Consider the following 21968-nt stretch of genomic DNA (forward strand, 5'->3'; position numbering starts at 1 on the left):
CAATGCCTTTTCCAGCATGATGGAGCACCTTGCCATAGGGTAAAAGTGATAACTAAGTGGTTCGGGGAACAAAACATTGATATTTTGGGTCCATGGCCAGGAAACTCCCCAGACCTTAATCCCATTGAGAACTTGTGGTCAATCCTCAAGAGGCGGGTGGACAAACAAAACCCCACAAATTCTGACAAACTCCAAGCATTGATTATGCAAGAATGGGCTGCCATCAGTCAGGATGTGGCCTAGAAGTTAATTGACAGCATGCCACTGCGGATTGCAGAGGTCTTGAAAAAGAAGGGTCAACACTGCAAATATTGACTCTTTGCATCAACTTCATGTAATTGTCAATAAAAGCCTTTGACACTTATGAAATGCTTGTAATTATACTTCAGTATTCCATAGTAACATCTGACAAAAATATCTAAAGACACTGAAGCAGCAAACTTTGGAAATTAATATTTGCCTCATTCTCAAAACTTTTGGCCATGACTGTACATTATGGCCTTTCTCTTGCATTTCAAGATGATGGTACAAAAAAATACAAAAAAACGCATGTTTTTTTCTTTGTATTATCTTTAACCAGGTCTAATGTGTTATTCTCCAAAATTCTTTTCACATTTCCACAAACTTCAAAGTGTTTCCTTTCAAATGGTATCAAGAATATCCTTGCTTCAGGCCCTGAGCTACAAGTAGTTAGATTTGGGTATGTCATTTTAGGCGAAATTTGGAAAAAAGGGGCGGATCCTTAAGAGGTTTTTAATCACATAAAAGTTGGGCGGTTGCGGATGGGTTTTTCACAATTGCGGGAGTGTACGGGTGAACGAACAGCTGACCTGCACACCACTTGTACTTATTGTAGCAATACGCATACCCCGCACACCAACATTAAGGATTTCTCCTTTTTCAGACATCTATTTCCTGTGTTTGACGGGTGTAAAACCCAATTTGTCACTTAAATTTCCTTGGATTGATTGCTTTCGTTTTACTCTGGTGACTTTTTCCCACTCTTGCTTGTGCCATTCGTTTTTCCCTGTTAACGTAACGACCGCGGAAATGTTTGTAGTGACCTGTGAAACACACTCTGGTGATGCTGAAATGGGTTCAATGTTATACATTGGCTTTACGTTGCATCTATAAAAAAGCGAACGCTTTGTCAGGCATTTAAAGCACCATCTCGACAGTTGCATCACAAGAAAGATAACTGTATCATTGTGGGTGTGGATAATTTTGTGCAATTTAAAAAAATGAATGAATTAATGCAGTGTAAATATTTACACATTTGATGCGCTAAAATAAAAGCAACTAGAGAAAAGGAACACTCGGACTATAGTGATATTATGTATGATCTCAAGAACAATGTAAAGAATGCATTGATCGGTGTGATCTAGAGACATGCGTTTTGATTTTAAATGCATTTTTGATTGCGGCCCTGTTCCTACCCTTTATATCTTTATATAAATGTATTGATGTATGCAAATACACCCAGTGTATGTATGCAACTGAGGCACATCCAATGATATTTTTTATCACCATTTTTTTTTATGCGTGATGTACAAAAAAAAGTACATTTTGTTCACAATACCTAAGTGCTCATTAGACTTCCATATGTCTATTTAACATTCCCATAAGTTAGCAAGGGTCGGCAAAATTGGTTTAAAAATATATATATAACAGTTGGACAATGAATGAAGATAATCCAAACATTTACAATTTTTTAATCAAATCAGATATTGTTCAGACATTTTGGTGGGAAATCAGGTATTCAATTTATTGCAAAATGTCTAATTTTTTTCTTATAATGTATTCATATACATGGCGTATACAAAACATGACAGACTATCCAGGTGAAAGCCATGATCTCTTATTGATGTCACTTGTTAAATCCACTTCAAATGTGTAGATGAAGTGGAGGAGACAGGTTAAAGAAGGATTTTTAAGCCTTGAGACATGGATTGCGTGTGTCCATTCAGAGTGTGAATGGGCAAGACAAAAGATGGAACGGGGTATGTCCATTTCTGAGTCCCAATGTTTATAATGAATTTGGATATTGTCTTTCTATTCTCTTGTCCCATTGATGGGTGTGAATGTATTGTTTTTGAATCTATTTGTGAGGTAATTGTAAATTATGATAGACATGTCCCATATTTAGGGCCTAGTAGAATGTCTTTACAGTTGGTTTGTGAGTGTACCTAGTGAGTACTCACTTTGTGACTTGACCTATCCCTTGCTCAGGTTGATGATGAGCAATGTTTATGGCAATATAGTGGCTGTTCCTATATCAGTTTGAAATGCATGTAGTGTCACGCATGAGCATGAACCTCTGCTCTCTTCTGATGTAAAGGTACAGTCTGAATCATTTGGACATAGCTGTCTTTTCCCCCAGCTTCGGATACGTTTTACCTTACTGTTTTGTGATGTAAAATGACATGGTATCACCAATATGTAGGTGTTCTTCCATTACTTTCCTGTATAATTTCACGTTTTAAGCATTGAAGTTGTTTAAACATGTTTTTAGTTTGACAGTGGACACTAACACTAAATGGACATTAAACCAATAGTGAATGGGTTCAGTCATGATTATTGAACAATGCTCAAATGTGGTGGTGCATTTCATTGTTGTCAAATTTCCCTTTGACACGTGTAGCTGTGTCTCTGGAGTAGAAGCCCCGCCCTTTCACTATTCCGTCTGTTTCAATGGCCGAATCTAGAGGTTTATTACCTTATTTGGACCAATAGAATCCATCCACATCCCAGTACGAAAAAAGACACGCGACAAGTTCGAGAAAGCCCCGCAAATGTTTTCAATAGTCGTCTGTGTAGACTGCCATTTAAATGAACTATAAATCAAAGAGTATAGATCACATATATATTACAGCTGAATATTTTGATACATCAACAAAAATAAGAACATTTTCGAGCTACCTTGTATGCTGCATATACGTTGATTCAAAGGAGAAAACAAATCACATGGTTCATGCATAGTTATAACATTGTAGCATCTGCGTTCTGCCAGCACTGTTTTATATGAATGGTATAGTAGCTGCAAGCTCAGGCATATTCGTTGAGGGCTCTTAATGAACCACTGAGGTCTTTGAGCCAGCTTGTTTTCTGACGTCTCTCAACGAAAACAACTACACTCCGGTATCCTTTCCACCGGGAAAATTGTCTGAATGGGATGCCTTTGACAGAACCTGGATCGGGACAGGAGTAACGTCTGCTAGTACGAGAGACATGCAATTAAGGACATATATTCCGGATTCAACACTATACTGCGACAGCTGGATTGACAACAATGGTGGATTTTGTTAATTGCTAGCTAACAACCAACCCACCAATCTAACGTTGTCTAACTAACGTTAGCTAGCTAGCTAACAGGCACATTTAGCTAAATATTTGAAGAGGAACCACAGACTGATCTGTAGTCACATTAGCAACTGTCTGCCCATTTAGTTGAACGTTACAGCGTCACCATTTCCGGGCTTGTGATATCTGAGATTGTGGAGCGGGACGTTGCTTTGAGGGGTACGGGGATCGGATCTGTATCGGTTTCCATACCCGGACAGCTAGAGGACAGCATGGCTGCAGGAAAGGGAGCGGGGAAGCCCTCGCTTTTGCAGAACGAGCGTGTACGATTCATTGTCTGTTTCCTCGGAGTCTTCGTTTGTTATTTTTACTATGGCATATTACAAGAGACAATGTAAGTAGTTTTCTGGTCTGACATCCGAGCGACATCATTGATTTCAAAACAGGCTCTTGATGCACATTGCTTTTATTGGCTGTTTTTTTGTGCACATATGTTAGTTGGTGATGCTGTAGTGCAACAAGTTCATGTCATTATTGAATGTAGGCGAGCCAACTCTACAAAGCTGAAAATGTTCAAAAAACTATATCCCTATGGCATAAGCTTGCTACATACTGTAGATATGTCTTGAATGGTATGTCACTCAAGGGTAAGGAATCTCATCTTGTTTCCAGTGATGATTTGTATCTGTAGTCAACCAGAGCAGACTACTAGTACCTCACACTGCTCTCCCAATCTCTTTTTATAGCCTACAGATACTCCATAGTCTAATTAACAAATAATTCCCTTGCTGAATATCAAGGCCTGTGTGTTTTTGTGTGTAACACCTGTCTTATATGTGTAATAAGAAGTGGATTAACTCTGGATTAACATGAGTGGTTGCACTGATGAATTGTCATAATGCTGTTTGTCTGATTTACCCAGTACCCGAGGACAGTATGGTGAGGGGGAGAAGAAGGAGAAGTTTGTTTATGCCACAACGCTGGTATTCATCCAATGCATCATCAATGCTGTGTTTGCCAAGATCTGTGAGTAAACCACACATAGTCATCAGTCGTGGCCTTTCACCTTCTGCCCAACACAGTCATCTCCAACATGTCTTTCTGCCCAACACAGTCATCTCCAACATGTCTTTCTGCCCAACACAGTCATCTCCAACATGTCTTTCTGCCCAACACAGTCATCTCCAACATGTCTTTCTGCCCAACACAGTCATCTCCAACATGTCTTTCTGCCCAACACAGTCATCTCCAACATGTCTTTCCCCCCGTGGGTGTTTCAATGGTCTGTCGGTGTTGAATCTCCATGTATTATAGATGTCTCTTCTCTGCCTCCTCCCCATTTAGTGATTCAGTTTTTTGAGGGTTCCAGACCAGACCACACCAAGAGCTGGCTCTATGGAGTGTGTTCCCTGTCTTATCTTGGAGCCATGGTATCCAGCAACTCTGCCCTACAGTATGTCAACTACCCCACACAGGTCAGTCTTATCCCTCAGCCCATACAGTGTCTCGCTGTCATCATCATCATTTGTGATATTTTATGATTCTAATATCTAAACAACCTCTCTATTGTTGTCACAGGTGTTGGGGAAGTCTTGTAAGCCCATCCCAGGTAGGTGTAATAATTATATTATTGCTCATCCTGACCCCACTCTCAACACCTGAATATGTAATAAACAAGTCATATGCAGCCTTTGGCTTGGTGACCAGGGCAGGTTTGAGGGGTTAGTTTGCCTTATTTTATTGCAGGGCCTCTTACTGCAGCAGTGTGTCATGTTTCAGTGTCAGCCAGACTCCCTTATCTGCATTTCCAGTGCCATTTTTAAAGCTGCAATATGTAACTTTTTGGGCGACTGAACCAAATTCACATTGAAATATGAGTTATAGATTTGTCATTCTCATTGCAAGCCAGTCTAAGAAGCGGTGTATCTGTTCTATGTGCACTATTTCTATCCTTTCTGTTCTTAAGTTTTGTTTTTGCATCTTTTACTTTCGGTTTTGTATGGTACAATGATTATTTACACTATACGTGGCTTGTTTTGTCACATACACTGAAATTTGACAAACTATTTGAATTTTAGCAACCAGGAAATATCTGTGTGATTTCTGAATATTGCACCCTTTTTAAACTACACATCCCATCAGCCCTTCCAAACTCAGTGTCCCTGTTTAATGAACATACATTCTATTTGCATGCACCTGCTGTGAGTCTCTGACTCCCCATGTAGACTACCCTATGAAAGCAAGTGTTATGCTAACAATAAGTACAGGAGCCTAGTCTTCTGTTCCGCCCAGTATGTTGCAATATGTAAACACTGTCTAAGGTTAGTGTGTTCTATAGTAATACACTGACCAGTCTTATCCCTTGAGCACGTGCAGCCCATTAATCTACATAGCCATGGTTTTTACCCCCTGACTGAATTGTCTTTCTATGTGCACATCAACCTAATAGACCAGTGATGGCTGCTGCTGATAACCACCCCTCACATCCCTTTGCCTTTGGTTCCCAGTGATGATTCTGGGTGTATTTGTACTGAGGAAGAAATACCCACTGGCCAAGTACCTGTGTGTGCTGTTGATCGTCAGCGGGGTGGCCCTGTTCCTCTATAAACCCAACAAGAGTGTCGCTTCCACAGAATCTGCTTTCGGCTTCGGGGAGATCCTGTTGGTGAGTGTAACTGTCTCCATCTGCCTGTGGTATTATCTCTGTGACCTGGTCAGTGTTTCTCTGTGTGTGTCTCTGCCTATATGTGTATTTGCTGTCTGTGCCTCTGTGGGTTTGTAAATGTGACCTTCTCTCTCCCTGTATCCTAGCTGCTATCTCTGACCATGGACGGTTTGACTGGTGTGGCCCAGGACCACATGAGGAGTCTCTTCCAGACCAGTGCCAACCACATGATGCTCAACATCAACATGTGGTCCACCCTGGTGCTGGGACTAGGTGAGACACCTGTTTCCCCTCACTAGTGTGAAAATATACACTTTGTCTGATCTCTCGGCTTTGTGTTTCTTTTGTATCTCTATCAGCTCCACGTCTCTACTAAATACACCATTATTTATTCAATAAAATATCTTCATATCAGATCTTCCTTCTCAGTCTAAGTGTCCCAATCTCATGCTTTTCTACAGCCTTACTTTTATCAGAAACCCTTGCTTCGGTTTTGGCCAAAGCAGTCCCCACTTCCCCAGTTCTATTCAACCCAATCAAACTGCTGTTACTGCTCTGTACCAGTAGGGGGAGCCCTTAATCCACTGTTGATTTTGAGTTTGGAACAGGCATTTTCACCATAAAGTCATGGAACCAAATCTCAGCATGGGTTTGATTCCAAAACAATTAAAGTAATTAATTGACTTCTCCCCCCATTTGTAGCAGAAGAAAAGGCTAACCAGTCCTATAACTTGAGATAAAAAAAATAAGAATCAAGCAGCCTAGTTAAATAAAGGTTAAATAAAAAAATAAAAATAAAAAAAAAGCAATTGTTACATGCAGGATAAAATAAATCAATTTATCCTGAATTATGTCACTTTCAGTAAATGATCCCATGTGTTTTTCTTTCAGGGGTGTTGTGGACAGGTGAGGTATGGGACTTCCTGAGCTTCACAGACCGTCACCCCAGCATCTTCTGGAACATCCTTTTGTTTGGAATAACTAGTGCTTTAGGCCAGGTGGGTCTCACATGGGTGTGACTGTGTGTGTTAAAAGGAAAACATTTCCATGTCTGCAAATCACATTATACATTTGAATTGGTTCACATGCGTGCGATTCTTATGGATAAGTGCCAGTATGTGGTTTACAGTGGTCTTTCGCTATTTTGCTCTCATTCTCATTGCAGAGGGTCTTTTATAGTAACAGTCATTCACTCCTCTTCCTCTCTTAGACCTTCATCTTCATGACTGTGGTGTACTTCGGCCCTCTCACCTGCTCTATCGTCACTACCACACGGAAGTTCTTTACCATCCTGGGCTCTGTCCTTCTGTTCGGCAACGTCCTCAACACCATGCAGTGGGTCGGCACTATCCTGGTGTTCCTTGGTGAGTAACAACATTAACTTGTTAACTCTTAATATCTCTCTCTCTCTCTCTCCTCTCTCCTCTCTCCTCTCTCCTCTCTTCTCTCTTCTCTCTTCTCTCTTCTCTCTCTACACCATGTGCTCCTGTGTCTGTAGTAACTTTATGCTTCACCTCATAGTTGAAATACTGAGCTGCTCTTCAGCTGCTTATGGAAATGTTCCAATAGAGCTCAGAGGCCTCAACTAGTGACGTCTCTTTTTGGTTGATGAGGTGACTAAACACCTCTGTCTTAATTGTATCATGTGCTTTCTCATTTAAGGTCTCGGGTTTGATGCCAAATTTGGCAAGACACCAAAGAAGACCACACACTAAGGAACCTGGAATATGTGTCATGCAAAACTGACAAACTGAAAGTCCAGTGGACAGAAATCCATATCTCTCTGATTTTCTTACCACATCCTGCCAAGGCAGTACACCTACATACACTTAGTCATTGTTAGTTACCATATTTTTGAATTTGTTTTTACATAATCATGATAGAAGCCCCTATGTTTTCAAACGTCCCCATTCTCCTGAACCTACTAAGACAGACAAGCATCATCTACTTAGACCACATCCACATGAAGAGGAAATGGGGCAGAATGAGATGGGTGGGCAGAGGAAAGATGACAACATGCACGTCAAATCCCTTGTGGTTGTTGAGGCTGCTCCTCCCTTTGGACTACATCTAAACCACACAGGCATATGAATCTCAGCTCCAAGATTTACCTCATCAACTCATCACCAAGGAATGCCTGATTTTCACTGGTATTTGTAACCGTAGTAAAGAAATTGGTTACAGAAAAACACCCTAATAAACGAGTCGATTGACTTGTCAGTTAGTAGAAGTTTTCCAAGTAAAGGTCTGTTATCAGATCTCAAGTTGTTGAGACCTGCACAAGATTCTGAAAGTTGACATGCTGTAGATGAGGAGTTTGAACACTTCCATGTAGTTGACTCGGGATGTTAGTCTTCATTTCCATTATTATCTTGGCAGACAACTAGCCTCTCTGTATTATGGAAATAATAAACATAAAATACTGTAAATGAACCAATTTGTTTATGATACTCATGTCCAGTCTGACAGCTAAATGTTGTTGCTTTTTAAAAATACAAGTAGGATATTCCATAAACTACATAGTAAAATGGAAACCATAATATGGTATCAGCCTATCTATATGTTTAATAAATTGCTCTTATTGAAAGTTTTGGCCAAATTGGATGAAAATCTGCCAACGTATAATTATTTTCCAGAGAATTAAAACCAGATAAAATTAAACAGAAGGAGTCATGATTTGGCTTGAATCTGTGTTTTGATATGACAATTAAACATGTTTTCCATGGTTCTAGGATTGTAACACCAGGCTGACAATGACCTAGTTCTTTCTCAAAATTCTAAATGTATCATGTAAGCATGTCATGGGAGTGCATTTGTTTTACATAATACTGAAAGACTTTTGGAAGGTTTGTTTGTTGTCTATCAAATGAGGTCTACTTCACTGGTTGGAACTTTCCCACACAGCATCATAGACAGGCTGTGCAGAAACTCTGATGAGATGTTAATGACCAATTTTCAGTGAAAATACAATTCAGAGGAAACTAACGTTGGTAGATGTTGGCGAGGCAATCTGATTAACAGGGTGAGCTGCAGGACGCTGGCAGAGCACACAGAAAACTAAATTGTCCAGCCCACTGTTTGGGCAAGCTATCCCGAGGTCCTGCTGATAGAGACAGATGAATTACAACACGGAGTGTGAGGATGCTATTCTCTGATGTAGCATCACCCTTATAATATACAAGAATGCTGTCAAATAGCAGTAGTTGAACAGTACTATACTGTTTTACAGCCCCCTTCGTTCAACACCAAAGGACCTTATGGTGCAGTGGTTTGGACGCAGGTTTGAGTCCCGGTCGGCTACCCAACAAAATTGCTGTGTTGTTATCAGAAGTGGGATGATGTCGTTGTCCGCTTCCTAGGGGATAGTGTTGCATCCCGATGAACAGATGAAGGGTTAGTTTGAGTCAAGCTTGGTCTACCCCTGAAGACACTGGAGTATCATTACTGAAAGTACTGTAGGTGTGTGAGACAGAGTCAAGTGAAAGTAATCTGACATCCCTCTACAAATATTCTCCCATGAATGCTTCTGTTGTATGACTGGTGGGATTCATCTTCAAACCTACTGAGGCCCTGTTCAAATACTTTGAAAAAGCATCCTTCCTTATTCCCTTCCTTGAAGTAGGATAGTGATTGAATATAATCAGATATAATTGGACTGGTAAAAGCTTTAGTAGGTTGAGGTACTTTATTTACTGCCAGATGACAAACATATTATGTGGTGGGATGAACTAAACCATCTCTTCCTACTGGTTGAAAATGAAAATAAAACTGCAGTGTAAAATGTTGTACTTTGTTGAGAAGGAGGAGAGGAATGGAGACTTTGATCAAGGGAGAAGGAAAGTGAGTCCCTTGAGAGGATAAAAACGAGATGTATGTTAAGAGAAGTACACTGTTATCACATGGAGACGTATTTTTGGAATATGGTGGAAGAATGGAGGGAAAGAGAGGTGTCGGATGAAGAGAGTGAGGGTGGCAGAGGATGAGATTGAATCTGTTGAAGATGGTGAAAAAAAGGGAGATGGTAGGTCGAAGAAGGCTGGTGGCAAGTGCAAACAGAGTGAGCCGTACACTGGATCCAGTTCTGGAGATGAAATGGAAGTGAATGAAGGCGAATTACCAGAGGTGGCCCAGTTTTTGGTACCAGGTTTGGTGAGGTTCTTGGAGCCTGAGCCTTGTACCGATGGTCAGGATAAATATGAGTCTGTTACAGTAGGAGTGACATTTTTGGAGAAAGTAGGCCCCTGCCTTTTGGCTGATCCATATGTGGTTTCAGGGTGGGTGAAAACGAAGTTGGGTGCTGTGGAGTTGGTGAAGATAACCTGAAGTGGGCTTGTGATAGTTATTTGTATTTCTGTCAGTCAGAGGGAGTGGTAGCTTCTCAAGAACAGGGTGCCATTGAAAGGAGTTATTACTGGGGTAGCAGTAAATGGGAATGTGGACCAGATGAAGGGGAAGATACCCGGTGTTTGTGATGCTCGTCGTTTGGTGCGACGCAGACAGGGTGGCGTGAGTGGTGAAACAGAAGAGTCATTTCTGTTCTTTTGAGTTTTGATGTTGAGTCTTTGCCTGACAAAGGGATGTTAGGATATTTCAGTTATCCCGTACAAGCTTTTGTGCTGAATCCATTAGGTTGTTACAGGTGTCAAGCTTATGGGCACGTGGCAGCAATGTGTAGGAGGTAGGTTCCTAGGTGTGACAAATGTGCAGAAGGGCATGAGACAAAGGAATGTGTAGTATTGGGGAAAGAAGTGTTATGTGTTAATTGTAAGGGTGCCCATGGATCCGAAGTGTCCGTTGCGAGAGAGGCAGGTTGAGGTTACCAGGATTAGAGTAGAGCAGAGGGTGTTGTATGCTGAGGCAGTGAAGAAAGTAGAGGAAGATGGTTCAAGGGGGAGGGATCCTGAGAGGATCCGTGTGAGTAGTAGATCTGCGCCAGCACAGAAGGATAGGCCTATGAGTGACATATGCTTCAGGTAGATTGGCTTCTTAAAGTTTATATCAATGGTTATCAACCACGGCGATGGAACATAAGTCACAGAAAATAGAGTTTCTGGTGGCAGCTGCATTGAAATATTTGGGTGTACGAGAATTTACCTCAGAAGAGTTACAGGGTGTGTTGAGTGGTGGTGTCCAGATAGGGTTTTAAATATTGGAATTGGGTGGTGGGTTTATAATGGTTAGATTACAGTTTTTTCTTCATATTATTGTATTTAATTTTGTTCCGAAAAGTATAAGGGATTTAGACCCGAGTGTAGTTAGTGGCAGTATTGCAACATAAATATGAATGATGTCAACCGTCGTTAAACCACGCCGAAGAAGAAGAACGAGTTGAGGACTCAAGGGCGTGAGGAATCTCCACAGATAGAACAATGAGACAGATATTTCACCGGATGTATAAATGTGAAGCATCCGGTTGGCGTTTCCACTCACTACCAAATATGGTGACGAGAGGAAGCTTAGCGGCCGGCAGTGGGAGAAGATTGGACTTTGGCCGAGATTCTGCAAATTTTCTCATCGCTGAAACATTTTATCTCCATACAGGTTTCTGTTTCCAAAACTAGAATCAGTAGACTTTACCCTTTGCCAAAGTACAAAAAAATGCATTGTTTAGGAGCGCAAGGGCGAATGGATCTCACTGGCTCGTGCTTTGCTCCCACCTCCTTGCTTGTTCGACCCACTATGATTCGTTCATCTGCTCCCATTGGAAACGACAGACTGTGGTCTATCTTGGGTTAGTTATAAGAATCATTGATATCTCTGAAACGCGTCTGAAAATACGCTCAGTTCCTGCCTGGCAAGGCCTACATTAATCCGGTTATTGCTGTACAAATTGGGAGAAGTAAACCCTCACAATGCTGAGCACAGTTAGCCGGCAACTTAAAAGCCACCCAGCAGTAAGTACATGTGAAATCGGGGAGTTTGCTAAACCGTATAGGTTTTTTGGGGGGATTTGCGTCGTGCTAACGTTAACTTCGAAGCTAACCACATTGCAATTTTTAATACGTTACTCGTTTCCCCCAAATGTCGCCTTTTTGTCATGTATTGTTTCGTGTTTGGAAAAAGACAAGATTGAATATAACGATATGGTGTTTACTGCATTGATCGTTGATTGACAAGGGATGGCATTTACCACAGACCTAAACGGCCCTGTTTGCTAACTAGTTAGCTACTGTAGCTAGTTGGCGCCAGTGTGGGTTATGTGCTTGAAAGGGCAAGGTCTTTAAAATAATTGAATGTATAGTTACTATTATTTACACTTTTTAAGTGACTGTCCGAGGGAGCGAGCGTGTTTAGCTAGATGGTTAGTTGCTGGAATTGTGACCTGCCAAAAAAGGCCTCAACTCAGTCAAGGACGAGGCGGTTAACCGAGGACATAACGTTACTATACCAGTGTCACAGAACGACCTAGTGTAGTGGCCCTTTATTGAAAAAGGTTAACTAGCTATGAAAGTACTTTTTATTTGGTGGAAATCGGGTAACTGTGGTCTCGGGACTTGAGCGAAAGTATTTTTGGGGGGAGGAAAGCGATCCAGTTTACTAAATATTTTTTATAGACGACCCTCCTCGGTCCTGCCATTATGCTCCTGAAGTTGCCGGAAATAGGCTACACCAGCGGCCGGGAGTCTTTTTCATGTGGAGTGCCAATTTACAATTTATCTAACCAGTTATATGTTTTTCATCAAATCAAGATCAAATGTATTTATATAGCCCTTCTTACATCAGCTGATATCTCAAAGTGCTGTACAGAAACCCAGCCTAAAACCCCAAACAGCAAGCAATGCAGGTGTAGAAGCTCGGTGGCTAGGAAAAACTCCCTAGAAAGGCCGAAACCTAGAGAGGAACCAGGCTATGAGGGGAGGCCAGTCCTCTTCTGGCTGTGCCGGGTGGAGATTATAACAGAACATGGCCAAGATGTTAAAATGTTTATAAATGACCAGCATGGTCAAATAATAGTAATCACAGTGAACAGGTCAGGGTTCCATAGCCGCAGGCAGAACAGTTGAAACTGGAGCAGCAGCACGGCCAGGTGAACTGGGGACAACAAGGAGTTATCATGCCAGGTAGTCCTGAGGCATGGTCCTAGGGCTCAGGTCCTCCGTGGGAGAGCAAGAGAGAAAGAAAGAGAGAATTAGAGAGAGCATACTTAAATTCACACAGGACACCGGATAAGACAGGAGAAATACTCCAGATATAACAGACTGACCCTAGCCCCCCGACACACAAACTACTGCAGCATAAATACTGGAGGCTGAGACAGGAGGGGTCAGGAGACACTGTGGCCCCGTCCGCTGATACCCCCGGACAAGGCCAAACAGGCAGGATATAACCCCACCCACTTTGCCACTTCATGCACATTTTCGTGGAACAGTTTAATTTCCATTACAATAATGTATTTTTTTGTATTGCCAACTTGGTAAAAAGAATCAACATAAAGCCAACAAATAACATTGCAAGTAAATAATATCTTGATAAAAATAAATATCCTATAAATAACATTGGCTATGCATGGAGGTTTGTTCATTTCATGTTCTTCAATAGTTAATCTCTCTACTCCATCTGCAACGAACTTGAAACATTGTATTAACTGGGTCTGGCCCACAGTTTGCACTGGCAACTGTATCAACTCTTCTTGGTCCTCAGAGTTTAATGAGCCACTGGATCAGAGCATTACTTTTATATTTTCATGCTGAGGCTCGGTGGTTATCGAAAGTGAGCAAGCTGGAAAGATTCTTTGAATACAATGAGGAACTATTGTCATTCTCAATGGATGTAAAGTAAAGACTGTTTACTTGCTGTTTGAGGAAGAAGAAAAATACTTTGAGGAGCTCCACAGCTCATTAGTGGTGGTGAGTTAAGACCATCAGAAATACTATCGGACATCCCCAAATGGGCACATTCATACATTTGCGTGTAGGCCAGGTAGCCTAGATTTACTTCTGTGTAATCAGGTGTGCCTCCTTACTCAACATTGACAGGAGCGCTCCAAACAAAATACAATGAATAAATTGACAAAACTTGTAAATGGAATGAAATAAGTGTAGCATAAATTGTGAGCTTTGCAAATGTGTCCGCTCCGACAATGAGAATAATAATAATATATAGAATTAGCATAAATGACTGTAAACAAACGTATCTTAGAAATGGTGGGAATGAACCTTATATGTACCACTGGTCATGTATGTAATGGTGACTTGATGGACACCATTACAAACCAATTCATACAATGAAGTTATGAAATGTACCACTGGTCATGTATGTAATGGTGACTTGATGGACACCGTTACAAACCAATTCATACAATGAAGTTATGAAACAATGAATGCACACGAATTGGCGGGAGAGAGCAGATTCTGGAGAGATGCAAACCTTGTACATCTAAGCCACACTTACCTTCTTCACGCAACATTTTTTAAATTATACGTAAGGCACATTTTCTTCACACATACTGTAGGCCTAAGGAATACTCTCACAATCAGCTTCAGGTCCAAAGCAGTAGTCATTTATGTAAAACCAATGGAATTTCACTTCTTTTCAAAATGTTCTCAAATACCCTCACGGCACCCTTGCGTTGAGAATGCTCATCTTGGTATGATGGACTGTGCCATCCCCAGCGGCCTCCGCAATGGATTAGTCCACAGAGACGGGCACGAATCAGACAGGAGTCTACTGTGCCGTGAAAAAAAAAAAAATGTATCGACCAAACAATCGCTCAGTTGACTGAATGGGGTCAGCCCTATGATAGCCATATTTCCCTTGATTGCAACCTTACCCTGTCCTCTATTGTTCCCCCTAACTCTTTTCTATTCCCTCCAGCTGGTCCCCCTCTTCATCTTCATCGGTGGTGGGACGGTTATGTCTGGGGCGTATCTCTTGCGCCTGGCAATGGGACCCCATGTCAGGTAAGGGTCCTTGTAAAACACGTCACTAATAAGGCTCCAGTCCAAATGGAAACCGTCTGAAATGAGAACCTCATAGGAACTGGATTGACCTTGAGTGTTTTGATGTAACTTTAGCTATAGTTAGTCATAAGTCAGACACCGGTGTCAATTTCAATGTGCAAGACGGTATATTGCTATTAGTTAAACTTTTCTTTTCAATATGTATGTTGTCTGTTTTGTCTGTAGTTGGAATCGTAATGGCAACCCCGAGCCATGGAACAAGACAGAACCCACACATCAGCACAAGGTAGGTCAATCACTTGCAGGATGAGCCGTTATGTCTGGATAAATGTATCACAATGGTCAGTGCATTAAACTTGGTCCCTGCTGCACATGGTCGTGAGCAGAGGTTGTACAGCGCAGTGAGGGAACATGTTCATGTAGTGGCTTGAGCCAAAAATGTCATTGAGCTGTTGTCTGATTCCACTCATCCCATAGTTTAATTAATTATACACTATAATCCTGTTAGTTTAGTAAGTCATCTGATCAGCCAATCTAATTGTCAGTCACAACAACAAAGCAAGTTTGACACTGACTGAATAACAAACCTGGGAATGATTCAGAAAGTAAAGGCAGGTTTTTGTTTAGAATATCTACTGTTATTCATCAATATTTGATCTCTGGTGGTCTTGTCCTTAATCTTTATTGTTCCTTCATTTCATTCATAGTTTTACTCAGTGAACATGGACTACAGCAAGCTGAAGAAAGAGGGTCCTGACTTCTAAACTCTTCTGCTGGACCAAAGGCTTGAGGAAAGAAATGACTTATTCTAACACTGACGTCCCTTACACCTGTAACTTGAAACCAGTGGATGCAAAGAGGCTAAACCGCACAAGTTCCGTCCCCTTTGACCTTTTAACCATCTCTTTTTTCCCTCATACCTCATGGTTGTGCAGCAATAAAGTTAAGGAGTATTTTCTCCTGTGTACAGAGAAAATGATGTCTGTATTTCTTTGTAGTCGGTGTTAAGGGGTTCAGGACTGATTTTAATCCTAAAACATAATATTCTGGTACCACGTTATAGCTTTGTTGTGGTTTGAAATAATGAAGTTAGTCATTTGTTTCCCCACACTGACTTGACTCAATATTTTGCTCTTGGTTTTTGCCTCATGCCACCTTTTGTCTTCCTTGCCCTCCTTTTCCACCTGGCGGCTTTGTCTTCATACATGTATATCATAATACGCTTGACTACGGTCCAGTGTAATTTACAGTATGACAACATGCTCGGTACTGCATATGCTCACCCACAAGTTTTCAGATGAGCCCTTGATAGATCTTCACATGGTCTGACCATCTGTTCAAGGCTGCACTGCACTGTTGTCTGAAGGTCTGCAATCACTCACTGACTAAAACCAGGCAGGTGGGAGTAAAGGATAACAGACAAACTGTAAAGGTTGGCATTGTATTAGCAACCAATAAAGCAATGATAATGTTCCCGAGAGTAATTAACGGAGCAGATAAAAGCGGGTTCTCAGGGAGACTGGTGCGGAGGTGTTTCTCCTAGAATGTCATGGCTCTGCCTGATGAGTTTGCGAATGTCATCAGGTCACACTGCATCTCTCAGGCTGGGAAAACTCTGAAAAGGATGTGCAGCCAACACAACACTGGAAATGTCAAGGATGGCTTCACATTGGAATAAAATGCCACATATAAGAACTTCCCCCACCCTCTTAAAGGTTGGGACAGGCTTTGTCTCCAATACAATTGTTTCAGTTGAGAGATGAAACGGTTTCCTTCACAACTTTCATTTGTTTTACAAAGAACCCCTTCGATTATGCTGAAATATTCATGTTGTAGAAAACTAATCTGAAGACTACTTTCTGTGCTTTATCAGAGACCACTGTAATTGGGGCCATGAGTATTTTTCTGACTGTGAGACCTCTGCTTAGTCATACAAAATATTGTCACAATATAAAATTGGATATATATTATTGGTCCTCTTTATTACGTGGTGACGGCTCCCTAGAACTGGAAGAACAGTCAATAGTGAGAAACCGGCTGTGTAAAGAAAAGTTTGCATGAATTCTTTAAGGGTCCTGGCTCACCTTAACCACTGGACAGCATTTTTACCCTTTTTCACATGACACCTGACCTCTTGGTCACATCGGCCAGCAACACCAAAGACTAGCAATACACTGTCCATCCAGAATTTACATGTTTTTTTATTTAACGAGGCAAGTCAGTTAAGAACAAATTCTTATTTACAATGACAGCCTACCGGGGGACAGTAGGTTAACTGCCTTGTTCAGGGGCAGAGCAACAGATTTTTACCTTGTCAGCTCCGTTAGTTGATCCAGCAACCTTTTGGTTACTGGCCCAACGCTCTAACCACTAGGCTACCTGCTGGTTACTGACCCAACGCTCTAACCACTAGGCTACCTGCTGGTTACTGACCCAACGCTCTAACCACTAGGCTACCTGCTGGTTACTGACCCAACGCTCTAACCACTAGGCTACCTGCTGGTTACTGGCCCAACGCTCTAACCACTAGGCTACCTGCTGGTTACTGGCCCAACGCTCTAACCACTAGGCTACCTGCTGGTTACTGACCCAACGCTCTAACCACTAGGCTACCTGCTGGTTCCTGACCCAACGCTCTAACCACTAGGCTACCTGCTGGTTACTGACCCAACGCTCTAACCACTAGGCTACCTGCTGGTTATTGACCCAACGCTCTAACCACTAGGCTACCTGCTGGTTACTGACCCAACGCTCTAATCACTAGGCTACCTGCTGGTTACTGACCCAACGCTCTAACCACTAGGCTACCTGCTGGTTACTGACCCAACGCTCTAACCACTAGGCTACCTGCTGGTTACTGACCCAACGCTCTAACCACTAGGCTACCTGCTGGTTACTGACCCAACGCTCTAACCACTAGGCTACCTGCTGGTTACTGACCCAACGCTCTAACCACTAGGCTACCTGCTGGTTACTGGCCCAACGCTCTAACCACTAGGCTACCTGCTGGTTCCTGACCCAACGCTCTAACCACTAGGCTACCTGCTGGTTACTGGCCCAACGCTCTAACCACTAGGCTACCTGCTGGTTACTGACCCAACGCTCTAACCACTAGGCTACCTGCTGGTTACTGGCCCAACGCTCTAACCACTAGGCTACCTGCTGGTTCCTGACCCAAAGCTCTAACCACTAGGCTACCTGCTGGTTACTGGCCCAACGCTCTAACCACTAGGCTACCTGCTGGTTACTGGCCCAACGCTCTAACCACTAGGCTACCTGCTGGTTACTGGCCCAACGCTCTAACCACTAGGCTACCTGCCGCCCCATATACCTATCCCCTGCTTCATATTTTCTGACAATCTGAGTAGGTACTTGGAATGCTTCCACCACAGTTTGTGTGTGTGCAAGTTTATGTGTGCACACAGGTACTAATTACATATTTACATTAATGTGTACTTTATGCTATGCAGACAAAGATCATTTTTTATTTATCGTACCAGTCAAAAGTTTGGACACACCTACTCATATCAGGGTTTTAATTTATTTGTACTATTTCTACATTGTAAAATAATAGTGAAGAAAAATAATCAAAACTATGAAATAACACATGGAATCATGTAGTAACCAAAAAAGTGTTAAACAAATCAAAATATATTTTATATTTGAGATTCTTCAAAGTAGCCACCCTTTGCCTTGATGACAGCTTTGCACACTCTTGGAATTCTCTCAACCAGCTTCACCTGGAATGCTCCTTGGTAACGACATTATTTCATATGTGTTATTTCATAGTTTGGATGTCTTCACTATTATTCTATAATGTAGAAAATATTAACAATAAAGAAAAACACTTGATTGAGTAGGTGTGTCCAAACTTTTGACTGGTACTGCATGTCTGTACTCGATAGACATTAGCTCTGTCACACAGGCATGTTTAGGTTACATTGCAGTTTAGCCTGGTATAATGTATAACTAACTGGATGGCACTCAGCATTTGATGCCAATCCCAGACACCCAGGCAATCTGAGTCACATGATAATACATGCATGCCTACACAGGCTAGCAGGGTTTCAATAACAGCATGAACAATACAGAGATCTGTCTCCATGTTTGGTGAGTAGTGAATCTGAAGGTATTACGAATCGGTGGTTTCACTGGTAAACACAGCAACACTGTGGTCACATAGTTGACATGCCACCAGCCCACTTTCATTAGTTTTCAGCTTCAATATACAACAGCAATAATTCTGCAATGCCCCCCTCCCTCCCTTGCTCATTCCCCCAACATCACTGTGGTTCACAGAGTTCAACCGCAATTTCAAATCTGAAGTAAACATGACATTTAGTCTTCTGATATTAATCATGTTTTCTTTGACAATTTATAACCCATTAAGGCAAAGAGCCGGGGTTTCTATCTTTACCAGAACAGTCACTGCTCTCTCTCTGGCTATATGAATGTTTACCCAGGATCATAGCATTCTTAGTAGAAGGATCCTCTGGTAAATCTGGGATATGAATATCTTATATTAGATATATTTGCCGAGATATTTAGAGATTTAGATGGCTTCAGTGCTCTGTGCTGTGTGTTATTATTCGATTAAAACAATGAAGAATAGGAATCATGAGGTGGATTTTAATGATAAACTGTACAGTATATCAAGATTTATTGCACTACAAATTAGGTTTGACAGGTAGCAGGTGACCCCTCACACCTACAGCTGTGTCGTACCGACCCCAGTGTATAACACCAACGACACACCCTCATCTGACACGCACTGTGTGGTGATGACAGGTGGCAGGGGCTGCTAAAGGGGAAACCAGGCTCATGACTGACTTACAGGCTGATGGTGCTAAAACCTGATTAAATTAGAGTGATGGATATGCTCATGTGTTGACAGCCCCTCTCTGTCTCCAGAACTGTGGTTTCACAGGCACCCTACACACCCAGACCAGAAACAGCTGTAGTTTACCACTCCGTACATGATCACTCTCATAGTCACCCAACACAATTCTTCTAAATACCTGTCTTCCTTTGGCCTAGTTTCGTTCATTCCGAGAGAAAAGGGGCGAGGTTGTGGAGAGGTCATCTTAGCTATATTTTTCCTGTCGAAACATAAGTTTGGCTCTTTCTCTGCTCCCTTTCTCCCACTGATCACTATCGTTCTTCCACTGCCATCATTTTGTTATCTAATACAACTCAATTATGCACAGACAAACCCATAGGCATGCACATGCACAGACAAACCCATAGGCATGCACATGCACAGACAAACCCATAGGCATACACATGCACAGACAAACCCATAGGCATGCACATGCACAGACAAACCCATAGGCATGCACATGCACAGACAAACCCATAGGCATGCACATGCACAGACAAACCCATAGGCATGCACATGCACAGACAAACCCATAGGCATGCACATGCACAGAGTGAAGTCAATGCTGTTGTATACCAAGACAATCACATTGATCCTAGGGCTCCTTCACTCCCTCTGACAAAGTGCCATTTGCTGCAGACACCCAGAAAGGTCAGGGCTGTTGATGTAGTTTTGAGTGATAGATTGAGTAAGGACACTGCAATTTAACAGCCAATTCAAAGGAAATACCATTGGAATGAATCAGGGACTGTGCTGGAGTCTAAGGTGCCTAGTCACTTTGGAAACATTTCCTGATTCTGAAGTTAAAGGGCAGCTACTGTCTGTGTGTTATCAACACCTTTACTCAGAGGGGTAAGATACAATAGGAGAATATAGAAAACAAAAAAACACAACACATAAACATCTATATCCAAGTTCTTATCATCCATGGCATCTGTGTGTTGATTGAAATCTAATCTAACATTTTCTTCAACCGTGGAAAGAAAGCAGGTCAAAATTTAAATAGCTGAAAATAGAACATCTGGCTGGGCCTTGTCAGTCACCGGTGCGTAATGAAATATGGAAATGAGGGCGCTCTTCAAAGAGATGCGGGCCTTCCGTGCCGTCTCGGGTTTCCAGCAGGCCCCTCAACAGCCCTGGTAGAACCCCGCCCCCCTGAAACACACGGTGCATTTTCAGGTGCTGTGGCCCAAGCCACCAGCGCTGCCAGCTCGTTAGCGCTTGCAGACTGGCAAGGCTGGCAGGTGGCATCATTAAACTTCAAACCCACTTTCGACCTGGGGTTCTGCCGCAAGGAGACCGACCGCTCACACGCTTGCCAGCAGCTGATTAGCGCCACACCACCACCCAACACCCAACACACCTTACCCCCCTCTGCTACCATCACCAGCCCAAATAGAAAGCACCCTGTCTTTGGCCAAGCATAATATCTTTATCAATAACACCAGTCTGTCTTCCTTTTGTTGTCTCCAACATCACTCTTCTCTTTTCTTCTCCTCCACTGAAGGCTGACGGCATGTCTTCCCCTGGCAATTTCCTCTGTGATTGAGTCATGAATGATAATGGCTGAATTATTTGCTGAAATGATCTCGTAGGATTCATTTCATGTTCACTGATAATGGAAGGGCCTTGTCTGTCTTGATAACAGGAAACTGGTGAGACAGACGGATCATATGTCTTTGTAGGCAGCCTTTGTATTTTCATTGCCAAATTGTAGAATCATCGATGTATTTTTATATTTTGTGTAGTGGTTCAACCTATGGACGACAGGCTCCATTTCCACATGTTCTACTTTATTACCACAATATCTAAGAGTGACCAGAAATCCTGTGAGTCTTTCAAACTTCTACTTCGAGGTCCACATGATCTCGCCATCCCTTCAGATCCCAACAGGCTGTGTCACTGACCTCCCATCATGACATGCAAAGCCCCAGAGTGTTGTCAGGGATCTGTGGCCCTCCCATTGGCCCCCCTGGTCAGTCTACGTAGCACAGTCTGTCACTCTAACAGCCAGAGCCTTGAGGAGGTACAGTCTAGAATTTTAAGACCCAGTCAGATTCCCTCAGTCCTGTCTCTTAATATAAATCACAGACATTTCAGTTGGGACTCTTTCTTTAATGCTGAGAGGGAGCTTTTGCCAACTGTACCTTTTTAACTGGACAGAAGAAGATCTGATAATATGCTCCAAAAGCACCCCCGAGGACTGCTGTGAGGAGAAACAACA

The 21968-nt window shown here is 42.2% G+C and overlaps 2 protein-coding genes across 2 annotated transcripts; both read left to right on the plus strand.

Annotated features, from left to right (window-relative positions):
- Positions 1-3057: 3057 nt before the first annotated feature.
- On the plus strand, positions 3058-8398 carry LOC115203921 (solute carrier family 35 member B1). The gene is made up of 9 exons (XM_029769016.1): positions 3058-3694; positions 4223-4326; positions 4645-4775; positions 4879-4909; positions 5808-5965; positions 6112-6238; positions 6857-6963; positions 7176-7329; positions 7628-8398. The coding sequence occupies exons 1-9, from the start codon at positions 3573-3575 to the stop codon at positions 7678-7680; spliced, it is 987 nt and encodes a 328-aa protein (XP_029624876.1). The 5' UTR covers positions 3058-3572; the 3' UTR covers positions 7681-8398.
- A 3238-nt stretch (positions 8399-11636) lies between these two features.
- Positions 11637-15841, plus strand: LOC115203929 (cytochrome c oxidase subunit NDUFA4). Its single transcript, XM_029769027.1, has 4 exons — positions 11637-11859; positions 14780-14865; positions 15091-15151; positions 15573-15841. The coding sequence occupies exons 1-4, from the start codon at positions 11818-11820 to the stop codon at positions 15627-15629; spliced, it is 246 nt and encodes an 81-aa protein (XP_029624887.1). The 5' UTR covers positions 11637-11817; the 3' UTR covers positions 15630-15841.
- The last annotated feature ends 6127 nt before the right edge of the window (positions 15842-21968 follow it).

Source organism: Salmo trutta, chromosome 1, assembly GCF_901001165.1.
Source record: "Salmo trutta chromosome 1, fSalTru1.1, whole genome shotgun sequence".
NCBI classification, from domain to species: Eukaryota; Metazoa; Chordata; class Actinopteri; order Salmoniformes; family Salmonidae; genus Salmo; species Salmo trutta.

What these genes read in the sequence shown, in the direction of transcription:
- LOC115203921 (XM_029769016.1), top strand. Translation starts at nt 3,573, where the DNA reads ATGGCTGCAGGAAAGGGAGCGGGGAAGCCCTCGCTTTTGCAGAACGAG. An exon ending in TAACTAGTGCTTTAGGCCAG is followed by an intron (nt 6,964 to 7,175) that starts GTGGGTCTCACA and finishes TTCCTCTCTTAG; the next exon opens with ACCTTCATCTTCATGACTGT. An exon ending in CACTATCCTGGTGTTCCTTG is followed by an intron (nt 7,330 to 7,627) that starts GTGAGTAACAAC and finishes TTCTCATTTAAG; the next exon opens with GTCTCGGGTTTGATGCCAAA.
- LOC115203929 (XM_029769027.1), top strand. Translation starts at nt 11,818, where the DNA reads ATGCTGAGCACAGTTAGCCGGCAACTTAAAAGCCACCCAGCA. An exon ending in AACTTAAAAGCCACCCAGCA is followed by an intron (nt 11,860 to 14,779) that starts GTAAGTACATGT and finishes TATTCCCTCCAG; the next exon opens with CTGGTCCCCCTCTTCATCTT. An exon ending in GCAATGGGACCCCATGTCAG is followed by an intron (nt 14,866 to 15,090) that starts GTAAGGGTCCTT and finishes TTTTGTCTGTAG; the next exon opens with TTGGAATCGTAATGGCAACC.